Source organism: Amblyomma mixtum, chromosome 7, assembly GCF_055824585.1.
Source record: "Amblyomma mixtum isolate Tamu chromosome 7, ASM5582458v1, whole genome shotgun sequence".
NCBI lineage: Eukaryota > Metazoa > Arthropoda > Arachnida > Ixodida > Ixodidae > Amblyomma > Amblyomma mixtum.
This window is the reverse complement of record NC_143018.1, coordinates 127412712-127439124: the sequence shown is the minus strand read 5'-3', so window position 1 is coordinate 127439124 and position 26413 is coordinate 127412712. Positions and strand designations below refer to the sequence as shown.

At 47.0% G+C, this 26413-nt stretch overlaps 1 protein-coding gene across 1 annotated transcript in view; it reads right to left on the bottom strand.

The window, feature by feature from the left end:
* LOC149337548 (ATP-binding cassette sub-family C member 1-like) overlaps positions 1 to 26413 on the bottom strand; it is a 111430-nt gene that overhangs the window by 32894 nt on the left and 52123 nt on the right. Inside the window, exons 8-13 of the mRNA XM_089554453.1 lie at positions 25401 to 25577; positions 19340 to 19507; positions 16590 to 16764; positions 9618 to 9626; positions 9496 to 9557; positions 7867 to 8065 (exon numbers count right to left, since the gene is read on the bottom strand). Coding sequence (XP_089410579.1) covers positions 7867 to 8065; positions 9496 to 9557; positions 9618 to 9626; positions 16590 to 16764; positions 19340 to 19507; positions 25401 to 25577 — 790 coding nt within the window. The remainder of the gene's footprint in view (positions 1 to 7866; positions 8066 to 9495; positions 9558 to 9617; positions 9627 to 16589; positions 16765 to 19339; positions 19508 to 25400; positions 25578 to 26413) is intronic.

Genomic DNA, 26413 nt, shown 5'->3' with positions numbered 1-26413 from the left:
CCATGCCATGTGCTGCTCTCTCTCGTTCACTCGTGCGCCGGCTGTGTCGCAATGCAAAATGGATCTGGAAGCTTCACAATGCCAGTCTCCGCGCTTCACCAATGGGGACGCACACCCCGCGCGATAAGGAGAAGGAATTTGCACAGCTGATACTGTGTGTATGAGGGCGCCTGCCTTCCGCGAAGAGGGAACAGACGCAGAGTGCGCCTATAAATGAAGGACTTCATCAACTGCCATTAACCCGCGTTTTCTCCCTCACCCACTCCGCCCATTTTCGATCCTTTAGCGTTACATCTATCATTTTTCTTTCCATAGCTCGCGGCGTTGTGTTTACCTTAAGCTGAACCCTCTTTGTTAGCCTCTACATTTCTGCCCCATAGGTGGACACCGCTAAGATACAGCCATTGAATACTTTTCTCTTGAGTGCTATTTATGATCTGAGAGAACCTGCCATATACGCTCGACCCCATTCTTATTTTTCCAGTTATTTCACTCTCATGATTGGGATCAGCGGTCACTACCTGGCCTAAGCCGACACAGTCTATAACTACATTCCAGCACCTCGCTACAAATTGCGAATTGCTGTTTCCTTGCAAGGCTGTTGAACATTACTTTGGTTTTCTGTATGTTAATTTTTATCCCCACTGTTCTGCTCTGCCTGCGTAACTCATTCATCATGCTTTACAGTTCATGTCCTGGGTGGCTTAGCAAGGCAATGTCATCATCGAGTCGCAGATTGCTTAGATATTCTGCATTAACTCTTATCTCCAACTGTTCCCATTGCAGGCCCCGGAATACCACCTGTAAACAGGCGGTGAATAGCATTGGCGAGATCGTGTCTCCCTGTCGGACACCTTTCCTTATCGGAATTTTTTATTGCTGGCTTTATGCCGCACTATGGTAGCTGTGCGATCGTTATAAATGTAAAGAGGAAGACGCTTAGCAGACGGAGCAACAGAACCGATGCGAGGCGAGAAGAAGACGATCGGCAGCTGAAGCAGCAGAACCGACGCGCGGCAAAAGCATCAACTGTTCCGGGACCGGACCTGCCCTTGCCCGCTCTAACCGGCCTTAACAACCAGTCATCTCTTGCCAATAAAGGCCGCTACATCTTGGTGGAGGTGCGGGGAAGACGACGCTTTCAATATGCTTGTGGGCAAAAATGTCACATCTGTCACCGATATATTCGACCACTGCCAAAGCTACGACGAGCTCCGCCGACAGCGCGTTTTCACTCGGCAGCCCTCTGCACAGACAGACACAGTAACTAGCCTGAGCATGACGACAGAGGACAGCTCGCTACTGCTCCAGATCAAGCAGTTTGTCCGTGAGGAGGTTGCGCGGCAGCTTTCGCTTCTTCCTACCGTTCCGAGTCCCTCTAACCTAACTCCGACACTCCAGCACGTGATCCGGGAGCAAGTGTCCGAGGCCCTGCCGCCGGTTTCCTCCCAGTCTTCCGTCGCTGCGCCACTAACCTACGCCGAAGCAGTCAGGCGTCCCCGCCCAGACACATTCGTGTCGTACCAACATCCACCGCAGTCGACCCCATTTCGTCCTGCCCGGCCACCACCGCAACGTTTCCGTCCATGGCGCACACCAGACAACCTACCCATTTGTTATGCCTGCGGTATTCCTGGCCACGTGATGCGTCACTGCCGCCGCCAAGTTTCGTCCCCTGCTGCGGATACCGACCCTCGAGGTTACGCCTACGCCCCTCCCCAGCCTTTTCACCGCACTTCGCCTTCTGAGCCCACTGGTTCCTCCGATTACAGCCCCTCTATTCGCCGCCGTTCTCCATCTCCGCGTCGCCGCTCGGTTTCCCCGATGCGCCGTCGTCCCTCTTCCCCTTCGGAAAACTAGTGCCCGCAGTTCCGGAGGCAAGAACTGCGTGCTCGTCGCCAAGCTCAAGACCTCGACTTTCTCCGGCCAATCTGATCACCGTTTCTGTGGAGGGCACCGATGCTTTCGCGCTTGTTGACACCGGTGCTGCTGTATCTGTACTCAGTGCAAAATTGTGCCGCCAGTTACGAAAAGTTATGACTCCGCTATCTGGTTTTATGCTTCGCGCCGCTAATTCGCAAATTATCGCGCCTTTGGGGGCCTGTACAGCTCGAGTTACTATTCAGGACGTTCTGTACGTTGTTGAATTCATCGTCTTCGCATCGCCGTCTCACGACGTCATCTTAGGCTGGGACTTTCTCTCGCGACATGAAGCTGTCATCGACTGCACTCGTTCCGAAGTCACCCTTCTTCCATTCGGCGACGCATCGGTGAGCGCTTCCACTAACCCGTGCTCCAAGTTGACTGTGGCTGATGACGTCGTGATCCCGCCGTGCTCTGCTGTGCTAGTCTCTGTTCATTGCGACTCTGCATCCAACGGTCCTGTCATCTTCATCCCGTCCGACTCCTTCGCTTCTCGTCACTGTCTACCCCTGCCATTCGCCGTCCTTACCGTCTCAGCCGGCTGCAGCGCCTTGCCCCTGTCAAATCCATTCCAGTGCCCCTCTAATCTTCTTCGCGGTGAATGCCTGGGACGTGTCCAGCCTTTCGCCTCCATCGTCGCCTGGGACCCTTATGAGGATGACCCCTGCCGCATGCAAGTGTCTTCACTTACTTCTTCCCCATCGTCTCCTGATGCCGCTCCCGAAGCCGTCTTTGAGCGCCCAATCGACGCGAATCTTTCGCCACCGCAGAAGACCCAGCTTGAGACCTTGCTAAATAAATTTCGGTCATCGTTTGACTTCTCCAACCACTGTTTGGGTCGCACCTCAGCTGTTACCCATAGGATCGACACTGGCGCCCATACGCCGTTGCGCCAACGCCCATATCGCGTCTCTGCCACCGAACGCCAAGTTATCGACGCCCAGGTAAATGACATGCTACAGAGGGGCGTCATACAACCATCGCACAGTCCTTGGGCTTCCCCCGTCGTCCTTGTCACCAAAAAAGATGGCTCTATCCGCTTTTGCGTCGACTACCGGCGCCTGAACAAAATTACCCGCAAAGACGTCTACCCGCTGCCCCGCATTGATGACGCACTTGACTGCTTGCAGGGAGCCGAATTCTTTTCTTCTTTAGATCTACGTTCGGGTAATTGGCAAGTCCCGATGGCCGACGCTGACCGCTCCAAGACAGCCTTTGTGACGCCTGACGGGCTCTATGAATTCAACGTCATGCCCTTCGGACTATGCAATGCCCCTGCCACTTTTGAGCGGATGATGGACACGATACTGCGCGGCCTGAAATGGAAAACATGCTTATGTTACTTGGACGATATCGTTGTTTTCTCCCCAGATTTCCAGACGCACCTCGTTCGCCTGGAGCAAGTTTTGGGATGCCTCGCGGCAGCCGGGCTTCAACTCAATTTAAAGAAATGTCGCTTCGCTGCTCGTCAGTTGACGATTTTGGGCCACGTCGTGTCGAAACAGGGTGTCCTTCCTGACCCAGCAAAACTTCGTGCTGTCTCTGAGTTTCCGAAGCCCTCTACGGTGAAGGAACTTCGCAGTTTCATCGGCTTATGTTCTTACTTCCGGCGCTTTATCCGAAATTTCGCTTGTATCATCGCACCTCTGACTGCACTTCTTCGTGGCAGTAGCGACCTATGAAGCTGGAGTCCTGCCTGTGACGACGCGTTCATCACGTTGCGCCGTCTACTTACCTCTCCGCCCATACTGCGCCACTTTGACCCTGCTTCTCCAACTGAAATCCACACAGATGCCAGTGGCGTTGGTATCGGTGCTGTTCTTGCTCAACGCAAACCGGGGTATGCGGAGTATGTTGTTGCATACGCGAGCCGCACCCTGACGAAGCCAGAGCAAAACTACTCAGTAACTGAAAAAGAGCGCTTGGCGATCGTTTGGGCGATCGGGAAATTTCGGCCTTACGTGTACGGCCGGCCTTTCGCGGTCGTCACGGACCACCATTCCCTATGTTGGCTGTCCTCCCTAAAAGACCCAAATGGCCGCCTCGCTCGATGGGCCTTAGCCTTCAAGAGTACGATATTCGTGTGATCTATCGCTCTGGCAGGAAGCATAACGACGCCGACGCTCTGTCTCGTTCACCTCTAGCCAATGAACGTGCCTCTCCTCCCGCCATCGACTGCGCCTCCTTGTCATTGGACGATATGCCCAACGAGCAGTCCAAGGACCCTTGGATCACTTCTCTTGTACGTTATCTTTCAGACCGTTCTGTCGTGCCGGTACCGCGCGCAATCCGCCGTCAGGCTGCCCACTTCACTGTTTATGATGGGATTTTGTACCGCCGAAATTACCTCTCTGATGGGCGCAAATGGCTCCTAGTGATCCCTGGACATTTACGCTCAGAAATATGCGCAGCCTTTCATAGCGACCCGCAAGCTGGTCACGGCGGTGCTTTTAAGACCTACAACCGGCTTCGCCTCCGCTATTACTGGCGCGGCATGTATAACTACGTACGAAAACTCGTCCGTTCCTGCCCCGATTGCCAGCGCCGCAAGCTCGCTCATCACCATTCGACCGGCCCTATGCAGCCTTTGTCTTGCCCATCCAGGCCATTTGACCGAGTTGGCATTGACCTGTATGGACCACTTCCCTACACTGCTGCAGGAAACCGCTGGGTCATCGTCGCTGTAGACCACCTGACACGGTACGCCGAAACAGCCGCCCTCCCAGCTGCTACGGCGCGGGATGTTGCAGCCTTCCTCTTGCACCATTTCATACTTCGGCACGGAGCCCCGCGTGAACTGTTGAGCGACCGTGGGCGGGTGTTTCTGTCAGACGTAGTTTCATCTCTTCTGCAGCAATGCAACATTACTCGCCGCACCACTACTGCCTATCATCCCCAGACGAACGGTTTGACAGAACGTTTCAATCGAACATTAGGTTACATGTTGTCAATGTACGTCGCGGCATACCATTCTAACTGGGACGTCGTCCTCCCCTTCGTCACATATGCCTACAACACCGCTACGCAGAGCACTACTGGTTTCTCACCATTCTTCCTTCTATACGGCCGTGAACCATCCTCGCCGCTCGACACTATTCTTCCGTACCATCCTGATTCGTCGGAATCCACAACCGTATCTGAAGCCTCCAGACACGCTGAAGAGTGCCGTCAGCTCGCCCGGTCATTCACGTCTGACGACCAAGGGCGCCAGAAATACCGTTTCGACCACTCCCATGGCACAGACACTTTTCAGCCGCAATCCCTTGTTTGGCTCCGTGTGCCTTCTGCTGCCCCAGGTCTCTCTACCAAGTTGCTGCCAAAATACCACGGACCCTACCGTGTCCTTGAGCGCACTTCTCCCGTCACTTACATCGTTGAGCCCGTGACGCCATCACCCGATCTCCGACGACGTGGGCGCGAGACCGTGCACGTTTCGCGTTTCAAGCCGTATTACGACCCCTGCGTCCTGTTGACTCCCTAAATCGCCAGGATGGCTCTTTTTCCCCCGGGGGCCAATGTAAAGAGGAAGACGCTTAGCAGACGGAGCAACAGAACCGATGCGCGGCGCGAGGCGAGAAGAAGACGATCGGCAGCTGAAGCAGCAGAACCGACGCGCGGCAAAAGCATCAACTGTTCCGGGACCGGACCTGCCCTTGCCCGCTCTAACCGGCCTTAACAACCAGTCATCTCTTGCCAATAAAGGCCGCTACATCTATATCTTCTAATATTTTCACGTAACACTCTTCTGCACCCTAATTCCGCAATGCCTGCAGGACAGTTGAGGTTTCCACTCAGTCAAATGCTTTCTCATAATCAATAAAGGCTACATATAGGGGTTGGTTATATTCTGTGCATTTCTCTATCCCCTGATTGATAGTGGGATTATGGTCTATTGTCGAATACCCTTTAAAAAAGCCTGCCTGATCAATTACTTGAGTGAAGTCTAAGATTTTCTTGACTCTATTAGCGATTACCTTATTAAATACCTTGTAGGCAACAGACAATAAGCTGATCGGCCTGTAATTCTTCAAGTCCTTGACGTCTCCTTTCTTAAGAATTAAGATAATGTTAGCGTTCTTCCAAGCTGCTGGTACGCTCGAGGTCACGAGGCATTGCATATACAGGGTGGCTAGTTTTTCTAGCGCAATCTATTCTCCATCTTCAAAATAACTGTTGTTATCTTGTCCTCACCAGCTGCTTTCCCTCTTTGCACTGCTCCTACGGCTGTCTTTACTTCCACCTTCTTTACTGGCGAGACGTCCCATTGCTGTGCTCAACTGCCTCTCTGAGTAATGTTTTGATTACATTCGCTACTCTATAGATTCATGTAAAACTCTTCGGCTACTTTAACTATCCTATCCATATTGCTAATGATATTGCTCTCTTTGTCTCTTATTGCATAAATCTAGTTTTTACCTATATCTAATTTTCTCTCCACTGCTTTTAGGCTACCTCTCTTCTTTAGAGCATGCTCGATTTGCTCCATGTTAAACTTTTTTTAAGTCGGCTACCTTGCGCTTATTTTTTAACTTCGATAACTCTGCTAGTTCCATCTGTCTGTGTAGTTAGACGTCCTCATGCTTTGCCGGTTCTTAATCATAAATGCGTTATCATAAATAACCACAATTCATCACTGGGACAAATTGCAGCTGACATTCCCCAAGGCAGCATTCTGGCCCTCCATTTTATTTTTATGCTATCTGTATCCTTACCTCAAGTGGAATTAATAGCCATATGTATGTAGATGATACAATCCCGCTACTCTTATCGAACTCCGTTCCTGATATAATTAACAATTCAAAAGTGGATATAAGCCATGAGAATTTCTGATTTTGTTGCAAATCGTTGAAAAATTAATGTGACTAAAAGAAAATTTGTTATATCTTGGGCATAAAAATAATGCACTGAGAGTGATGCCAGATCTGCACTTCGGCTCAGAAAGCATTGATGTTGCGGGCAGAATTCGTGTGCCCGGTGTACATTTAACGATTGAGTTGCGCTGGGATAACTATGTAGGCGCAGTAATAATTAAGTTTTATCGCAAAACAATAAGTACAAATCGACATAGGTGGCTACTTGCTATTTAAGTATAACTTCTTTATAAATGTATATTCCTATCGCAATTGAATTATTGTGAATTTCTGAAGGAAAAACCACTGCAATTAACAACCACAAGGACTACGTGATTCTCATTCTCTTACGTGTTATATCCAGCCAAAGTTTCTTCGCGCACACATCTCAGCTTGTGGACCAGTATAGTATTGATAAAGCCTCATCTTTACCACCTAAGGCTGCTTGGCGAGTACAAAACTGAAATTTAAAAACTCCAAGCACATCCGCCACCTTGCACACCGTCATACTAACACTCATTCATTTCACTGCAGGCAAACGGAGTTCTGGTGACTTTAAGCGTACCGTAGCACATATGTTGCACAGAGTCTGAGAAGAACATTGTCACATGCACTGAATATGCTCAACGAAATTGATAAGAAGCTTTTAATACTTCGCTCAAATCACTTGAAACTGATTTTATTGCTGTAACTTAACTGCAACTCCTCTTTGGCTCAATTACTTTTTTGTGTGTCCCTGTCTCTATCTTCCTGCATGGCCGATTGCTGCGACGCGCTGTAGGAGTCAATGGGCCTTTTTATAAGTGTGATGTTACGTAGTTTTGTATTAGATTCTTCATTTCCATCTGCTGCACTGCACCACTGTTACGGTCGAAGAACTTGAACTTGTCAAACTGCTCTGTCAAAAAGGAACTCAGCTAATTCGGAGACTAGCGAGGAATCACGAACTTGTCGGCGAACACATAACAAGGCGCCTGGCTTGAGCTTAATAAAGCTGTTCGAGAAGTACTGTGTTTCAATGCGGTGCCGTTTATAGGGGAGACAACAAACAGCTATTCTTTCTCTTTGAAGCATAACTAGCAAGAATGCTTACCATCAAAAAGGCAGAGCCCCAACAACACCTGAACCCAGGGCGTCTGCGTCTGCTGTGGTGAAGCTGTCGCGTCCGTCCACATCTTGATCCAGACCTGCTGCCAGCCGAGCCCTGCGGCCGCCACGGCAAACGCTGCCACGGACAGCGGCCCGCGCCAACTACCAAGCCTCAGCAGTGCACTCACCAGCCGCCATGAAGTCTGCGCGGGACATACTGGCATCAAACGCGCGGCATCAGCGTTGGCTCTATAAGCATTGGTGAGAACAGTCTGAGCTGCTCGAAACTAATATATCATCAGCCTGACTACGCCCACTGCAGGGCAAATGCCTCTCCCATGTCTCTCCAATTAACCCTGTCCTTCGCCAGCTGCACCCACCGTACGCCCAAAAACTTCTTAATCTCACCCGCCTACTTAACTTTCTGCCAACCCTTGCTACGCTTGACTTCTCTTAGTTGGCTTTAACGAGCATCGGTCATCTTGCCTTCGCATTACAAGCCCTGGCTAAGCACATTTATCCTCGATTTCGACAAGGATCTCAATAACCCGCGTTTTTTCCCTCACCTACTCTAGAACCTATGAGGTAGTGAAAGAAGTGAAAGATAGGAGTTTCGTGTGTGTGTGTGTGTGTGTGTGTGTGTGTGTGTGTGCGTGTGCGTGTGCGTGTGCGTGTGCGTGTGCGTGTGCGTGTGTGTGTGCGTGTGTGTGTGCGTGTGTGTGTGCGTGTGTGCGTGTGTGCGTGCGTGCGTGTGCGTGTGTGCGTGCGCGCGCGTGTGTGTGTGTGTGTGTGTGTGTGCGTGTGCGTGTGCGTGTGCGTGTGCGTGTGCGTGTGCGTGCGTGGGCGTGTGTGTCCAAACACAATTAATTCTCCTGTGCACTTCAGCTGTGTGGGAAAATTTTGGTTGAGATATAAAAACAGAAATTTAGAGCGGTCAACGACGTAACCTTGCCATATGTCCCGACACTCAGTCTAGCAGCAGCTTCAAGACTATTCTGCTTCTGTTTCACGTAAACACTTCATAAGTGGCATCACAGCAATACGATTACGCTTACAAATATACTTGCTGCATACGAGAGTAATGCCTGTTGTTATTTTTCTTTTCACCGAGCATAAACAACCCGAAGACTGGCTTCTTTACTTAACGCAAGCCATATTTTTCAGAATGTTCCCGATTTGTAAATACCGCATGACCTCGCACACTCGGCTGTCTGAAATTGGTGATATGGGCTTGTTTTGTCACCAGTACCTGCTACACAATGAAGTCACCTTTAAGCATGACACATTGTCCCTCGAAAAAAGACGGAGATTTCTCTAACTACTTCTCTGTTGCTGTACTTTGCTTTAGCTACAGGTAATGGAGCTTAATCACAAGGCAACTGGCTTTTAAGAAGCGATTCTGTTTAGGGACATGAACTGATCATACCAAACAATGACATACAAAACAGATATATTCTGGTTATTAGCAATGCGAAATTCACTCTTGCTAACTTCTAGTGACTTTACTTCGAGTTTTGCTTGCATGAGTGAAAGATAAACAGCTTCATTTCTTTTCATTCACTGCTCTTCCTTACTCACTGTTTATCAGCTCTATCTTCCTCTGCTTTATTCAGATCTGGCATCGCTCACTCACCTTCGTAGAGACTCCAATTTCCTCCACTGTAACTCTGCCAACTGTGTCGTTGTCCTGGAGCTCTTCTCGAGCACTGAAGAAATTGAGAAGAGAAAACCCGAGTCACGCCTCTTACCAGTTACGCTTAAGTACTCATTTTTGAAAGCTGCAAAGGAATCAGCAGCAACGTAGGTTCACTACGCTTATGTTTTAAAAAAACTACAAGGTCTTGGGCTAGTAGTGGTGTGGCTAGAGATTTCAACTTAGTCTGAAGTAGCATGAGAGTAGGTAGGGGTGCAAGAACGTATGACAAGAACGTATATTACTTATATAACTTATTCGCCCACAACCTGCAGCCCACAAATGGCAGAGCTGATGAAATGAAGGACCAGCCACTGTCCATCGTCGAAAACAACTAAGACGTTTCGAAAGAAAACGTGCTTTTTTTTGCTCACCGTAAGAAAAGCACGAGCGGTGATGTATATAATATGCGAAAGATATGACGGAATGCTCGGGCGTAGACGCCTCGCACGGAGTTTTCATTGTCGCTAAAGTTTCTGAAGAAATGAGGATTCCAGCAGAAAGACCGCCATCAGGCTTCTTTTCGGTTAAGACACAGGTCTTGATTCAGTCATTCTGGGGACCAGTGTCACGTACGTGGCCCGTGAGCACATTCGTGGCATGCCTGCTGTTTTTTTACTTCACGTTGATGATCGTTTATGCATCTAGAGAATCCTCCTGCCTCACCCATGTAAGCATGACTGCAGTTCAGGCGTGTAATCTTGTGGATAACTCCTGAGAAGTGATACCCAAGTAACACTTGTTGCCGGGCTAGTTGGTGCATTATTCTTCGTACAAAAGTTAGCGCAAAACACGACACTCACAAGAAAGGTGGACAGGACAACGCGCTACTGACAACTGATCCTTTATTGGAAAGAAACTCGTAATATATAGGCACACCGTCACACCACCTATTAGCTGCAGCAAACGTCAGAATGATGTAAAGGGTCATAAAAGCGATAAAAGACACAAACACTGAAAACACGACGTAGCTAAAAACGATAAAAAGCGGCGAAAGAAGATTAAAAGCATGACATGTGGTGTATAAGGCCAAAGAAACATGACTGAATGGAATCCAATAGGATGATAACAAAACGATATTGTATAAAAAACGTAAAAAATGCAGTAAAAGAAAACGCGTGAAGCAAAAAAAACATGATAAAAAGCCTGTGCACTGAACACTTGAGATTACATTCAGGGGAAGTGGTCACATGGTTATTGATCTTCAACACTAATTAGCTGGATCCAGGGCTTGTTAGACGGTATGGGGGCGTGTGCAAGTCGTATATCGAAAAAAAAACAGGAGAAAACACTTCGCTGGTGCCATGCAAGTATGGGATCGCTACTCGAGTGCGAAAATACCTACTCTATTTGTCGCCAGATACGCCGCTCGCTCTTGGTTTATTCCACGCAAAAGGAGACGCGCCAAATTATTGAAGTTTTATATTTGGCTGAGAAAATCCATATCAGTTAAGCCAAATCTCAATAGACGTTTAGTGGCCTCTTTTCGAAGGAAAACATTTTGTCCAAATATCATGCTCCAAAGTGTAAGATAGTTAATTAAAAGACTAGCGCATAAAACTGGGACAAAGACGGAGAAAGAGACAGGACGAGCGCTAGAAGAGCTATTGTATCAGAGAAAGAAGCCTGGCAAGGCCTGGTGTCAAAATACCTACAAGAGCACCTTAGCCAACTAGACGTGGAAGACCCTTTTCGAGTGCGCAATTCAAAAGAGGTGATAGAATTTTTGGCAGCGCAAGGTGGTGCTTCAGGAGCTAATTTCGCGTTTTCAGTTGATGTTGAGGAGCTATTCTATTCCATACCACAAAAAGAGCTGTTAGATGCAGTAAGAGAGCGGATTGAAAGCTGGGAGGCTGTCAAGTTTCAGAATAGTAGCGGGGTTTCGGTAAATGACTTTGTAGCCTTAGTTAAGTGTTACCTCTCATCCACTTACATTTGTTTTGATGACCGGTTGTTTGTGCAAAAAGATGGCATTTGCATAGGGTCTTGCATAGCCCCGATTCTTAGTGAAATCTTTTTAGGACAGTTTGACAAGCGCGTTGCAGCGTGCATAGAAGACGAAAAGCGTGTTGTGAAGTGTTTTAGGTACGTGTATGACTTTATTGTGTTTATGCATGCTAACAACGAGAGCGACAAACCACAGGTTGTAAAAAGTGTTGTAGAGATTTTCGGTGATTGTTCTGGCAAGCTGAGGTTCACGCATGAAGTTCCAGTGGACGGGTGCCTCCAGTTCCTCGAGCTATGTTTGTTCTTTGGCACTGGGCACATCTGTTGGTCGTACCAGCCTCGCACAAAAAAAAGAAATTTTAGCGTATAATTCGGCCCATTCTAAATTAGTAAAACGTGGAATTGCAAAAAGTTGCCTGCGGGGTGCTCTCGAGAAGTCCTGCCAGCATAAGATTGAGGACAGCTTGCAAGCGCAAGTGCACCGCTTGAAGAAGGCCGGTTTCCCTAACGACACAGTGATGGCTGTGGCGGAATGCCTCTTGAAGGAAGTCAGGGCAGGTGGCCGCCCTGGCGTGGCCGCCGGAGAAAGTGCCAAAAGGCTCAGGCGTACGGCCATACCGTACGTGCACCAGCTTTCGCACCGGCTGAGGAAAGTTGGAAGGAAGTGCGGTGTGGACGTCATGTTCACCGCCCCCGAAAAGCTGGTGCGCATGTGCAAAGCCGTCAATGAGAAGAGGAAACCGGTATGCACCATTAACCACGAGTGCAAGTTCGTTCCGTGCACTGTTGGCATTGTATACCGCATACCCCTCTCCTGCGGTAGATGCTACGGGGACAGTCTAGACGCTGCCTAAATGAACGGCTACGAGAGCATCGCACGCTGGTGGATTCATTGGCGGGGGGCAGCCATTTGGCTACGCATTGTAAGCGGTGCGGGTGCGTGCCGGCGTTTGATGCCACGTGTGTGCTTGGTAGGGGAGGCACAAGGTTAGGTCGTGAGATTTGTGAGGCTTATCACATTATCAGGGAAGGTGACAAGTGTGTAAGCACGACGTCACTTGCCCTGACCACGAAAGAAACCATGTATCTTCGAAACAGTTTGCCACTTCTTGATTAGTTTGAGCTCTTTGTAAGTGTGCGCATGTGCCACTGAAGTGTTTTTAAGTACCCGTTTTTTTGTAGTAAACCTTCAGTTGATGTAATTAGCGCTCGTCCTGTCTCTTTCTCCGTCTTTGTCCCAGTTTTATGCGCTAGTCTTTTAATTAACTATGACACACCAACTAGCCCAGCTTTCCGCTTTGAAAGTGTAAGAAATCACCTTAATCTGGACATTTTTAAAAAATTATTGCTCAAGAACAATTTGTTGCCGAAAAATTTCCTCTTCGCATGTAGTTAGAAATTAAGATGCCCTGTCATGCCGCAAAAAAACTAAACCGTTGATAGCGCCATTTTGTTTAAATATAGAAGCCATTATCCGGAGAAAAATTTCGAGATTTTCCTATTTTTTAAAGTAATATTGGTTTGGTTTATTCGGGTTTAACGTCCCGAAGCGACTCGGGCTATGAGGGACGCCGTAGTAAAGGGCTCCGGAAATATCGACCACGTGGGGTTCTTTAACGTGCACTGGCATCGCACAGTACACGGGCCTCTAGAATTTCGCCTCCATCTAAAGTACTATTGGTGCCCAAATTTTGAAAGAGAACTTTTTCGGAGTATTGTCTGGAACGTTGTCATAGCACTGTTTTCAATAAAATTGAAAGCTACCCTTGCGTTGTTCTGTAATTTAATTATCTCTTTATTAAGTTAATAATTATTTCAATTAGTCTGTATTTAAAGGTATTCATTTACACGAAAACCGCCACACTAAGGGCCTGAAAACGCTATTTGGGCAATAGTGTTAAACGAAATGAAAATAGCCAAATGGTGAACCCATTATATTAGTTTAACGCTTAAAAAAAATTGGAGAAGTGCGTTAAGTTGTTGGCGAAAAATAAATTTTTAAATAAGAGTCGAGTAGCACCAGCATCTTTTGCGATCAGGTAAAACGGCTTTTGTTTTCGTTCTCGCAAAAATCATTAGTAGCCGCCATCAGCATCGGACATATAGTGATAAGACGCCCAAATGGAGCGATTTCACCATTTAAGTTAGTCTTAGAGAATGTGTTTGGGCGGAATGCTCACGGTAAATACGAGGTGCGCCATCTTATTCCCTGTAGTTCTGACCGAAACTCAGAATTTGAGAAACCATTCTGAACGTGTTAGATAGATAAGCATTTATTATTTACATTTAACTTGATTGCGGCATTCTCCTGAGCAGATTATCAACTTCCAAAGCCGTGGTGCATAGCGAGTGCAATGTTTAATAAATCATTTTCATTGAAGTAAATGAGACGCCCTGTATATGCACTCCAAACGTCCTTCTGCACACGCATTTAAATGAGGGCGGAATGCGTCTAATGCAGTGTCGCTTTCCTTATATGAATACAATCTCCACACACACAAAACAGCATTCCACCGAATTCAATTACATTAATTAGCTGAGCACCGTTGCAACCTTAAGATGCCGGCTGCTTCAAGGTAATTTCGCTTGGCGTAGGAATCATCAGACGAACGAGGTTGCTAGAACAGCTTGTATCTTTTCAAATTCGGGTGGATCACGATGCTTCGTCCGATTACCAGTGAATATGCATATGTCGTCTGCTGACCGAATGCCATCGAAGGGCCGTGTCTCGCTCAGCCGTAGTGGACGCCGCCATGTTTTGCGAGCGGTTTGGGTGTCAGGTCACCGCATCAGTGCGACTCCTTTTGCAAAAAATCATATCTCGCCAACAACAAAAAAGTACATTTCCAATTTTTTGCCAAGTGAAACTCAGTAGATGGGCTGACCATTAGGCTGTTTTTGTTTTGTCTAGTGGCACCGCCCACATAGCGTTTCTTGGTCCTCTATGTGGCCGTTTTCGTAGGAATCAAGATATTTGTAATTAAATTAAAGAAGAATGCAAGGGAAATTCTAAACTTTAGCGCTAACAGTGCAATAACAATAATCTAATCGACACTGGAAAAGAGTTTTGTGTCAACATTTGGATTCCAAGTTCACTTTTAAAACGGCGAAATCTGTTCTCCTCGTAGGTGCTTCTATTTAGAACCAAAATGGCATCAGTGACGGCTTATCTTTTGGGGCACGACGGAGCATCTCAATACTTGACTACATCTCAATACGTGACTACAGCAACCGTTCTGCAAGGAATGGTTGCTGAACAAAATTGTTTTTTTAAATGCTCAGATTAAGGCGTTTTCTTGCACTTTGGAGCATGATATTTGGAGAAAAATTCTTTTTTTGTAAGAAGGCCACTAAACACTGTTAGGGGTCGTCTTAGCTGATATAAATTTGCTGAGCCACATCTAAAATGTCAAAAATCTAGCGCTTTTCCTTTCTCGTGGAATGACCCTCTTGTATTTTCGTTATGAACTCGCTCGGGTAGTCATTAGCCGAAAGTTGCCAGCGCACTCTCTTTAGGCCATTTTGGTGATTTGTTTGTTCTTTGCAAACGCATGTCACCCGATTTGTTAGCCAGTCTACGACGGATATCTCGTGTTCAATCGGATGGTTCCATTTAAAATTTAAGACCCGGGTGGTGTGCGTAGGCTCTTTATATGTACCGCACTGAAAAAGTGATCGGCTTTAGCTTGAGCAGAACATTCAAAAGTAGAACGCGATTTTCTTGCTTTAATTCGGCCATAAACCTCACGCTTCGGTCAACACTACTCAGTTCGTGTCGGATCCGCGACGCGCGTTTGTTCTGTAAAATGCGAAAGCAGTCATCCACATATCGGTAGAAGACCTTGAATGCCGAAGTGAAGGTTTTCAGTATGAAATTTTTCTTCTCAACGGGTCACCCTTCACACACCTGCGGTACTAACGAAACCGTGCAATCGCTTCATACCACCAAGGGCAAAGGAATATGATTTAGTGTTACCCCAGTAACCTTAGCAAAAAAAAAATACCACTTCACCTTCATGAGGAACAAGAGGGATACGTTATCGGTCTAGTTTTTGCTGTGTGAAAAGGGCGACTCAATTTGCACATAAGAACGAATTTTTTTGTTACTTCTACACTGAACTTGATTATGTATAATGGGCACTCGCCGCTGTTATTATCGGACCACTTTTCTAGGCCTGCCACGTTATGCTGAACGGAGTGGTCACACCGAGTCCCGTGTTGCTTACAACATAGCGCACCGGGGTCCACGCCGCGCAAGAAGGCAAGAGGGAGAAGTGGTGGTACTTGGAACGTTTCTCGGGCAGCGAGGATGAAATGTTTAACTGGAGAACTGCTCAGGCCGCCGGGCTTGTTCTCTGCCCGAGTTTGGATAAACAACGGATACCTGCCCACGTAGAACGCCCCGGAGGCCACCGTGCTTCCTACGACCACCAGTTCTCTGAGTTATAGTGCAAAGTTTGTTACCGGCCAAGAGTTGAAGGCAGAGATCATTGATCCAGACGAGCAGAACTACGCCATTCCCTTGCATGCGGCCGTGATGTTTTGACTGAGTTTCATGCCTGTATTGCAGCTTCTCCTTGGTTCCTTTTCTACTCTCTCTAAATAAAGTGATCACTAACCCTCATATACACTATCAATTATGCACCAGAAATAAATAAATAAAGTTTTACCCTGGGTGTCTCCTCGAGGCTAAGCATCACTCAGAAAGCTCAGCTACTAGCAGTTAATGCCTGAAACTATTGTACAGAGATGGCACCTTCCCGACAAAAACTGTATAAAAGTAAGAAATGCGTTCTTTCAGGTCATCCTTAAGCAACAGCCACTTGCCGGATGTGGTCTATGTCGTCCCCTTCATATTGCAGCTACCAGTTCGTGTGAAAGATGAATGAAACCGCGATTCATTTCACATGGTTTCACGCCTCCCCCATAACTGCAGCCTAACAGATCTGACCTAACCCTTTTGCAAATGAGTGCAAAAATTCAACTCTGAAAAATTATTTCGCAAGCTTTCTTTCACAGCAAAAAATAAATAGAAAAAAAGGAAAATATTTTCACGAATATACTTTGCAGAAAAACTCACCGCACACTTGAGCAATCGTCAGAAGAGTTGTGCTGTAAGGCGTCACTTAAATGTTTTGGAGCTTCAGGGTCTCGTATGAGGTCTTCTAAGTTTTTGTAAACTTTGATTCGTCTGTCATGCACTAACACGAGCCTGTCCATGTGGCACAGGTAATTGGCCTGATTGCAGACCATGATTCGTGTCTGGAATAAAAAGAGTGGCAATAACGAAGCAGGTCGCTCCAGCGGCAATAACATGGGTGTCGAAAAAATAAAATGCAAACATTACATAAGCTCGCATTTAAATTACTATGCTCAGTGTGATAATTACATTGCAGACAAACCTCTGTTTGCTAGCTGAAGCAAATGAAAAAAGACAACTGAAGTGGATTTTAATGCCCTCGCTGTCCTTGTTCCATTGAATGCGGCAAGAAAAACGCCTCATTCACAGAAACCTTTTGTCTGCACCTTGGGTTTCTGTTCACCCGTGTACCCGCCGCGGTGGCGCATAAGGCCGCGTGTTTGCTCCCCCACGCTACAATCTCCCCACGCGGCGGCCGTATTTCCATGAAAACGAAATACAAAAACGCCCGTGTGCTCTCCTATGTCAGCGCACTTTCAAGAAACACAGGTGGTGTATAGTAATCCGAAGCCTGCCTCTACGGCGTCCATCATAGCCTGAGACGCTTCGCGACGTAGGGATCGTTTTCAAAAGGTGGAGACCTCAATTTAAGGGTGAAGAAGACAGCAAGTGAAAGAGGTGTTTCTGCTCTATGCTGCTATTGCAAGCGGCTCTCACTGCTTAATCTACAAACACCTATGTCAGGTTTTCTATATCGATACGTAATATTGAGAGCTTCGATTACCACAACTCTATCCCTTCAAGTTTTGCACTGATCAGCGGTTATATTTCAAACTATTAGCCTGCCGTGCGAAGAAAGTGTTGTAGACGTCTGGATTGTAATGCCAGGTGGCACTCAGACGCAAAGACATTGATGTCTGGGGCGCTAACTGAAAGGCGTTGAAGCTCGCCGGCTCCCCTGATGAATGGCGCGTTGCCCAGCTGTCGGGTCTATTCTTGAGCTGCCAAGCTGTTCCTGCTGTTTCTTGTCACCAACACCAATCTAGCTCACAATTTGAAAAGCAAAACCGAAGAGCAGTATGACGTGAAGGAGCATCTGAAAGAAACTCGCGCTTCCTGACTGCGGCTAAATCATCTGAACTCGTTTCTGATGCAGCTTTCAATGCACAACCTGCCCATAAGTCCTCGAGAAGCTGTGGCCATAAAAGGTGTCGAGGGCCGGTTAAAGCGCTGTCAAATAAACATCACTTTCTAGCACTACTTTGAACTTTCGCAAGTGTCGTAATGGCCGAGGACGCGAAAGCGAAGCTCTCTGCTAGGGCAATTGTGGAGAATGGGGAACATAAAACACAAGTTCATAGCACTCTCAACGTTTCTTTGCCTCTGCAGGCGCTATCCATGCTACTCTCAAAGAAAGCAGTTTTTGAGGGCCGTCACAGTGACGCAGTTGCTCCAATGCAATCGACGCACAAAAACAAGAAGTTTCGTTACAGAGCAGAAGCTATGAGATGCTGGTTATCCAAAAGAGGGAGGGCATGTGCCCCACCCCCTAAATCTTCCCTTGGTCCGCTAAGGAAAGAAGATTACGACGAACATTTTCAGCACTTCTGATCCTTAGCTGTCGCACAATTCTTAACACAAGCGAAGCAACCAGCTCCCGGAGTCATAGAATGTGCTGACGATGAAATCATATGTGGAAGCCGCTTTATGTAGTCTTTCCTCTAGAATAGCAATTTGAACTTCACTATATTTCAGTTCTCCTTTTTGTTTCCGCACAGGCCAACGCATCCTATACGCGCCCAAGCCTCAGGTTGACTCGTTAGGTAGGGCTCCGAACTGAAGTCGCAACCACGCCTTATGAATGGCCTTCACAATGTTTGGAAGCGAAACCAAACTAAAACTTCAAAAATACTACCAGGCACTTCCAGAACGAAAAAGTGACATCTGTACCGCCCCCAATCCATCTCCAACAGAAAATGCTGTCTGTCAGACTGTCCTAGATGACATCATCGCAGGCAGTGCCATCTTGGGAGCTCCCAATCCTGAGCACACATGAAGATCGCAACTACACTGCCGAGTATATAAGCGCGGAAGATATCAGCTCGGATAGTCTACACACCGACCGTCGGCTGCAACGAATGTAATAAGCCACTGAAGTCTCTTCAGAGTCTCTTCAAACTACGGCAAGTTCACAGCAATCAGGTCACAGTTACCCATCACTTTAACCAGCATTCGTGTCGAGATTTTTCTTGCTGAATTTCATCTTGCTTGCGATTTCAGAATCATATCAAATTTTTGATTACCAAAACGCATTCAACGGATCTGCAACAGATTGTATGATCGGCGCTCGGGCGAGTGGATCGCTACGGCGCGCTGTGATTAGCACATTAAGCCAATCGTTTAGGTTTACAAGTTCGACCTAAAAGAGTGCTCAGTCCGTACAATGACCCTCCGCGGAGAGCCTAGCTGCCGCTGCTGCTTTGCACAAGAAAATCGCAGTGCTTGCACATTTCACCAATAAACTCTCGCAGGGGTACATGCTGACTCGCCGAACGCAGCGCAGTACCTTCAGGCTTGAATTTATTTTATTAGGTAGACTGAAGATGTGCTTACTCCGCCTCCATTGTTCTCTTGATCGTATGACGCCCTCCCATAGAAGGACACTAAAGTAAACTACACATTAACTTGCACACTCACCTTCTTCCTGAGCAGGCCGTCTTTCCCGATCACCTCTCTGAATAGGCGGCCAGCCACAACGGGGTCGAGGGCGCTGAGGGGATCATCCAGCAGGTAGACGTCGCTCTGGCTGTACACGGCGCGGGCGATGGAGATGCGCTGCTTCTGGCCGCCGCTCAGATTGCTTCCCTGCATTAGGTGAAAAACGACTAAGCCAGGACACTAGCCACCCTCCCGCAGAAACATGCACCGACGTTTATTTTCAAACACTCGATTGAAACTTTAATCACGCTAGTTAGCAAGCTCGATATACTAGTAAAAAAGAAGAGATTAAACTGTTTGCAGCTGCTATTTCATCTGGTTCACATAGAGCCCAAGTATTCCAGCAACATTCAGTTTGAGTTTATTTAAACATTCTAGTTTTCAGTACAGAGAAAACTTCGGTCTGCCCCTGAAAAATCTTATTTTAACTATTAGAAACGAGACGATGACACTTGAGAAGTGTCAACCGGTGGTTGGCCCTTCCAGCCATGGTGCGCAGAAATTTTGACAAAGTCTCTTTTATGCACGTGTAAGCACGGACACACAAGTATAAACAAATCTATAAGGTAACCGATGCAATCAAGACAATAACGAGAGAGGCAGTAATGCAGAGCGTCTGTACATCCCGCCGGTAATTAACGAGAAAGTTGTGAAAGCCTCAAAACCAATGCAAAGATGGACAGAAGCTGGTGATGACCAGATGAGCACAGATATGCTAAAGAGTGGTGGGGGGATATCTTGCCAAAAAAAACTTTCCACCCTGTATACGCAGTGCTTCATGGCCTTTAATATGCTAGAATCATAGAAAAGTGCTAACATCATTCTAATCCATAACAACGGAGAGGTCAAGGACTCAGAAAATAGAGCGATCAAATAATATCCGTTGCCTGCAATGCATGTACTAAGAATTGTAGATGGGTAGCTTGTTGGGCCCGTTGGTGCATGGTGCCGTAACACAGGAGCTAAGCTCGACCAATAAGAATGCCTTGCTTCATTATGTATCTGCGGTCCTCATGCTCTACAACAGTAGAAGACAAGCAACACGTTAACAGGAGTGCAAACTGCTGGGCTAGTTGGTTCATATTGCATATAAAGGGAACCAGCGAAAATAGACGCAAGACAAGAACAAAGAAGGCACACACCACAGCGCTGGACTTACAACTGATTTATTGCGATGAAGAATTGCTCATTTTAAAAGAATTTCCTGTCTGCGCACATACCCTACAGACAATACACTTCGCGCACCACATGGTGACATGGCTACTATAATGATAAAAACTTGCACTCTTTTTCGGTGATAATCACAGACGGCTCACTGATGCATTCCTGATCAGAAAGAATAAGCAGAAATGCATCAGTGAGCCGTCTGTGATTATCACCGAAAAAGAGTGCAAGTTTTTATCATTATAGTAGTCATGTCACCATGTGGTGCGCGAAGTCTGTAGGGTGTGTGCGCAGGCAGGAAATTCTTTTAAAATGAGCAATTCTTCGTCGCAATAAATCAGTTGTAAGTCCAGCGTTGTGGTATGTGCCTTCTTTGTTCTTGTCTTGCGTCTATTTTCGCTGGTTCCCTTTATATGCAACACGTTAACAGTTCCAGAAACGAGCCGTCAGATAAGCACGTACTGTCCTGAAAAGGAATTGCGCCTCTGCTTTCGATGAGGTCATGCACAGTCTGAAGTAACTTCTTGTGCTGTACTGAATAGAACAAGTCCTCGATGTCAATGGGCATGGCAGAAGTGGTACCCATTGGGGTACTAGAGATAAACTGCACTACGCTCGTTGAGGACTGGACTGAAAAGGGGTCGTTGGGTGAGTCGTCCGTGTGAATTCATTCTCTTGTATACGCGTCCTGTTCTGCTGGTTTCTCTACCCGGTATTGACTAAGGTAATCGCTAATAGAATCAGGACCACTTTTGACTTGGACCAAGTTTTCAAGCAGGCATTCGTAAAGGCTACTCGACAGAAGACCCTATTCACGCTGTCAGTACAGTGATATGGAAATGCATACAATATAACCAACCAATAAATATACATTTTATAGATTACGAGAAAGCATTTCACTTAGTCCTAGCCTCAGCAGTCATGCAGGAATTAAGAAATACTGCTCTAAAAGGGACATATGTAAAAATATTGCAGCAAATCTAGAGCGGCCGCACAGACGTCATAATCGTACATAAATAAAGGGAAAATATCTCAATAGAGAAAGGTGCCCGCAGGAAGGCGACCACTTCAATCTTTAAAGAAGATATTCAGGAACTTGAATTGGGAATATCGGGGGATAAAAGTTGATGCGCAAAACACTACTATTCTCCAATGTGCTTATGTCATTGCCTGCTGACTGAGGGGACGAATTTTAAATCATGATCAATTAAATTGACTGACCGAGCAGAACGGTTAGCCTAAAATTAGTAAGCAAAAACTAAACTAATATTCAATAGTTTTGGAGGGGAAAAATCGTTTACGATAGCCAGCGAGGAACAGGAAGTGGTAGAGGAATACGTCTAGGGAAGGCACTGACCGCCGGTCTGGGCCACGAGAGTGAAATATCTACACAAATAACAATAAGATGATGTACTTCGCACGTACTGCCAGATCGTGAATCACAGTTTACAATTAATTACTCAAGAAAAAACTTTATAATCGCGGTATCTTAGCGGTATTCACATATGGGGTAGAAACGTGGAGGCTAACGAATAGCGCTCTACTTAAATTCAGGACAACGCAGCAAGCTGTGGAAAACAAAATCATGGGTGTAGAAACAAGAAGAGAGAAGAGCGTGTCAGGGAACAACCACGAATTAATGATATCGTAGTCGAAATCAAGAACAGATATAACATTGGTGGGGTATGCAATGCAAAGACAAGACAACCGATAGTCTTCAAAGGGGACTGATTGGATTCCAATAGAAGTCAGCAAGCGTAGCAGGGGGTGGCGTAAAATTAAGTGGGCGTATAAGGATAGGAACCTAGAAACCTGGGCTTGTTGGCTCACATTTCCGAGTTAAAACACATCACATAAAAAGGACAGAGAACAATAATAACGTTGTGGGAGTCAATTCCAGTTCTCCGTCCTTCTCCTATGATGCGCTGTAACTCGGAAAGAAATATAAAGTTTGCGTAAATAATGTAGTCGCGTCTCTCACAGGACCGGGTAAATCGGAAAAATATGGAAGTCACCGTTGTGCTGAAGTGGGCGTAGGCAGGCTGACAATGATGATGAAATAAAAATGAGGCACAAAAAAGGCCCGCTAGACACACACTTTTGTTCCTGAGCCGCGCCTCGCCTTCCGTCTCCGGGTTCCCTAGACGGCTCGCCCTAGTAGTGAAATAACTTGTGAAGAAGTTGTAGTATCTGGTGCCGTTTCCTAACTGAGGAAATATGCCACTAAAGGTAAGTTTCGATAGTGAAGTGTAAAGATGCATAAGTTACGCTGCGCTAAAAATTGCCCTTTCTTTCAAAGTAGCTCCGCTATCGGCTCAGTGCACAAACCGCATCGTGCATGTTACATCATTATACCGCAGAGCCTCGTTAATGGGCGGAAAACAGGCGGCTCGGTTGTGCGCATTGGAAAGCTTGGTTCTATCCTGGTTTTATTCACTAGAGTGTATCTCATTCTCTCCTTGTCTGTGTGCACTTAAAAGCGCGTAAAAAAAAAAAAACATTGGCAGGCGCCGTCACATTTTTTAACCCTCTTCCAATATAAGTACAGGTTTCAGTACGATACGTGTGACAAGATAACCCTGGAAACATTAATAGCTTTTCGCAACATCAGGCATAAAGAAGACGGGATATAAGAAAAATTGCCACACATCTGATTTCATCAGCCGCACACGCGAGTGCGTTTGGCGGCCGTGCAGGAAAACTGCAAAAGAAAATGCAGCAGGTGGTTTAGTGCGCCTAAGCGGGAAATATCGTGCAGTATAGCACTAGTTACGGTGGGCACTTCTGGTCCGTGCGTACTAAAGCCATTTGACCTAAAGCCTTTCAACCTAAAGTCCTTTACCCGGTAGGCACATACTATAAAGGCATGCACCCTCAAGGATTTGACCGAAACGTCTTTGCTCTTAAGGCATTTACCTTGAAGGCCTTCACCAAAATGCACCCTTCACTCATATCTTCAATGGCGCGAAGCCCTAGCAGGTTGTCCAGTACCTTGCGGCCAGGTGGGCCGCCTGCCGAGAAGCATTTAGGGACGTACGAATGCCCGAAATCAGAACAATGTGCCTACTATTGCTACCACACTTCTGGTGTGTCCCGTCCCCGAGAGTGGGTGTCAGCATGAGGCGCTCCTTTTAGTCCAACTAGACCAGGTCGCTGAAGTCGCAACCGCTGACTTAGCGCTGCTGTCGCCCAAGTCGCAATCGTAGATGGAGCTGGACTCGTCCACTTTTGTTTTTCGAGCTTAGCGATGCGTTCAGCCGCCCACACCATCTTTAGCAACTCCATGCCTCCATATCAAACGCAAGAATTAGGACACCATCAACATACGCGTTGACAACTCACCCATCAAGGAAGTTGAGACCCTCAAGATACTGGGTCTGTACACAAATAACAACGGCAACAACCTCCTCACCCTCCAGAAACTCCGATTCGTGAGCGAGCAAGTCACCAGGATGATCGCCAGGATAACGACGCGGAAGTCATAAATGCGAGAACACACACTGCGACTGGTGGAGGCGCTCGTCGTAAGCTGCGTCGTCTACGGAGCAACCTACCTCCGCCTCAAGAAGCGTGCCATCAAGAACCTCGACGTCATAATCAGAATAGCCTACAAGAAGGCGCAGGGCTTCCCTTTTGCGACGTCGATGGACCGGCTCTTACGACTGGGCATGCACAGCACGATAGACGAGCTGATAGAGGCACACCTTACGGCGTAGGTGCTTGAAATAGTGGTTGAAACATCAATTGCCCCCGACAGCTAGACACCAGAACCGCCATCCCAGCCTCATGGAGAGGAAAACTCAAGGCAGCTCCACTACCCAGGAATATGCACCCCGATATTCACCAGTCAAGACGACAAGCACGAGCTGAAGCCATGAAAAAGCACTACGGTGGGCGTGAGGGCGTGTTCTATATCAATGCTGCGGGTCCCGAGCAGGGAATGACGGCCGTCGCGGTAATGCACCAAAATAAAACAATGGACGGACTAGTACTGGCTAGCCAAGACATACTGGCTGCGGAAGAAGTGGCGATTGTTCTAGCTGCAACACACACTAGCTCGGAATACAATCTTACACATTCACAGGCAGGGTACCGCAATTACCCCAGGGGCAGGATCGCACCACTAGCGGCTAAAATCGTGCAAGATAGCTTTACCAGTGGCTAACAACCCACCCACAGACACTTAATATGGGTACCAGGTCACCAGGGCATCCCAGGGAACAAGAGCACACATGGTTCAGCCCGAGAATTTCTCCCCCGGGCACCCATTGCGGATGCCGTGGAACTTCCTACCCCACTAGTAACTTAAAGCGACATACTTGAGCACTTAAGATTATCCCGTTGGGTCTACCCTCCACCGGCTAAGACACTAGACAAAAGAGAAGAACTACACCTCCGAAAGCTACAGGCCAACACTTATAACAACCCACGAAGACTACACGCAATAGACCCGGAGTCATTTGACTCACACTGCAAATTCTGCGGGGAGGAGGTGGACCTGTGCCATATGGTATGGCCGTGCGAACGAAATCAAGCGGTCACTGTTGATAACCAGCCAACGCAGGAGGGGTCGGAGGGAGCTCTCACCAGCTCGGACGAAACGAGCTAAAATGAACTAATTTAAAGAGCCCCGACCGCAGCCTGCGCTAATTAGGTTCCTCATTGAGGGCTGCAACCGCCACTACAACCTCCTAAACAATTTCGTTAAAATATTTTCACCGCCACCCTTTCTTAATCATCGCACTCATATCGTACACGGTATGGCCTTGCATTGCGATCAAAAGGACATATTAAGTCTGTAGTAATGTTATTATGGTTAAAGTGGCGTTCGGCACATTTTATACATCGTCAATGTGTAAAAAAGATATCTTAGTACTTTCTCGCCTGCTTCCGTCATGTCTCCAAACGGCAGCTTGTTCAAGTCGTTCATCAGCTGGCAGCTTGAGAGGACATGGTGGTAGGTGGTCGGGTTCAGCGGCTTCCCGAAGGTTATGTTGTCCCGAATGGTCATGTTATGCACGTTCGCAAGCTGAGGCACGAAGGCTATCCGCCCCTGAAAAGCGAAATGCGAATCTCGAGATTTAAAGCTGTTCTTCATTTTTTTAACAGGCGTTAATGCTGTGCGCACCCACTCTCACTTTGGTTGTTGCGGGGCACAAGTGTAAAACAAATATAACAAATAGCAGCCCCAACAAACATTCTTAAACAGCAGGCTTGGGAATGAGTGCAGTGTACCATGCCTTTGAATAACCCGCTGCAATAGCCCCTAAAAGAAATTAAACTCAAGGAAACAGGAGATAGATTTTTAGGAAACCTTTCGGAAAGTTTCAATATTCGAGTTTAAGTTGCTTAGGGAAATAAAAAATCTTTCTTCTCACTTGATCGGCGTCTTACTATGCTACTACTAAATGATTTCTTTACTGACATGTTAACTCGCAGCACACCACTACCACACGGGCACCTCTATCCTTACTGACTCAATGCTCATCGAATTCAGTGCAGACCAGGGGTTGTCGCACGGCCTTTTTCAAGTGATCGTGCTTAGCTCGATCACGATTCCCCAAGGACGCTTGAGGTTTGAAGCACAAGTGAAAGCGGGCGTTGACACACTCGCTCTCACTGAATTATAAAAATAAAAACAGGGTTTTAAAGGAAAAGCACAGATTTTTATGCATAAACTGATCATAACGCATGCAAAACCATTTTGGTCGCACCATGCCTGCTGTACATAGGCACATCTTTAATTAACCTCAACACCAGGCTCTATCGTCAGTGCCAGTTGACTCTCTGACCATTTCCACTGAGTCTTTTCGCACAACGGAAAAAGTATGCCGACGAAGGAAATGAAATTTGGTGAATCGCAACCGTCACCCCGAACATTCACACCGA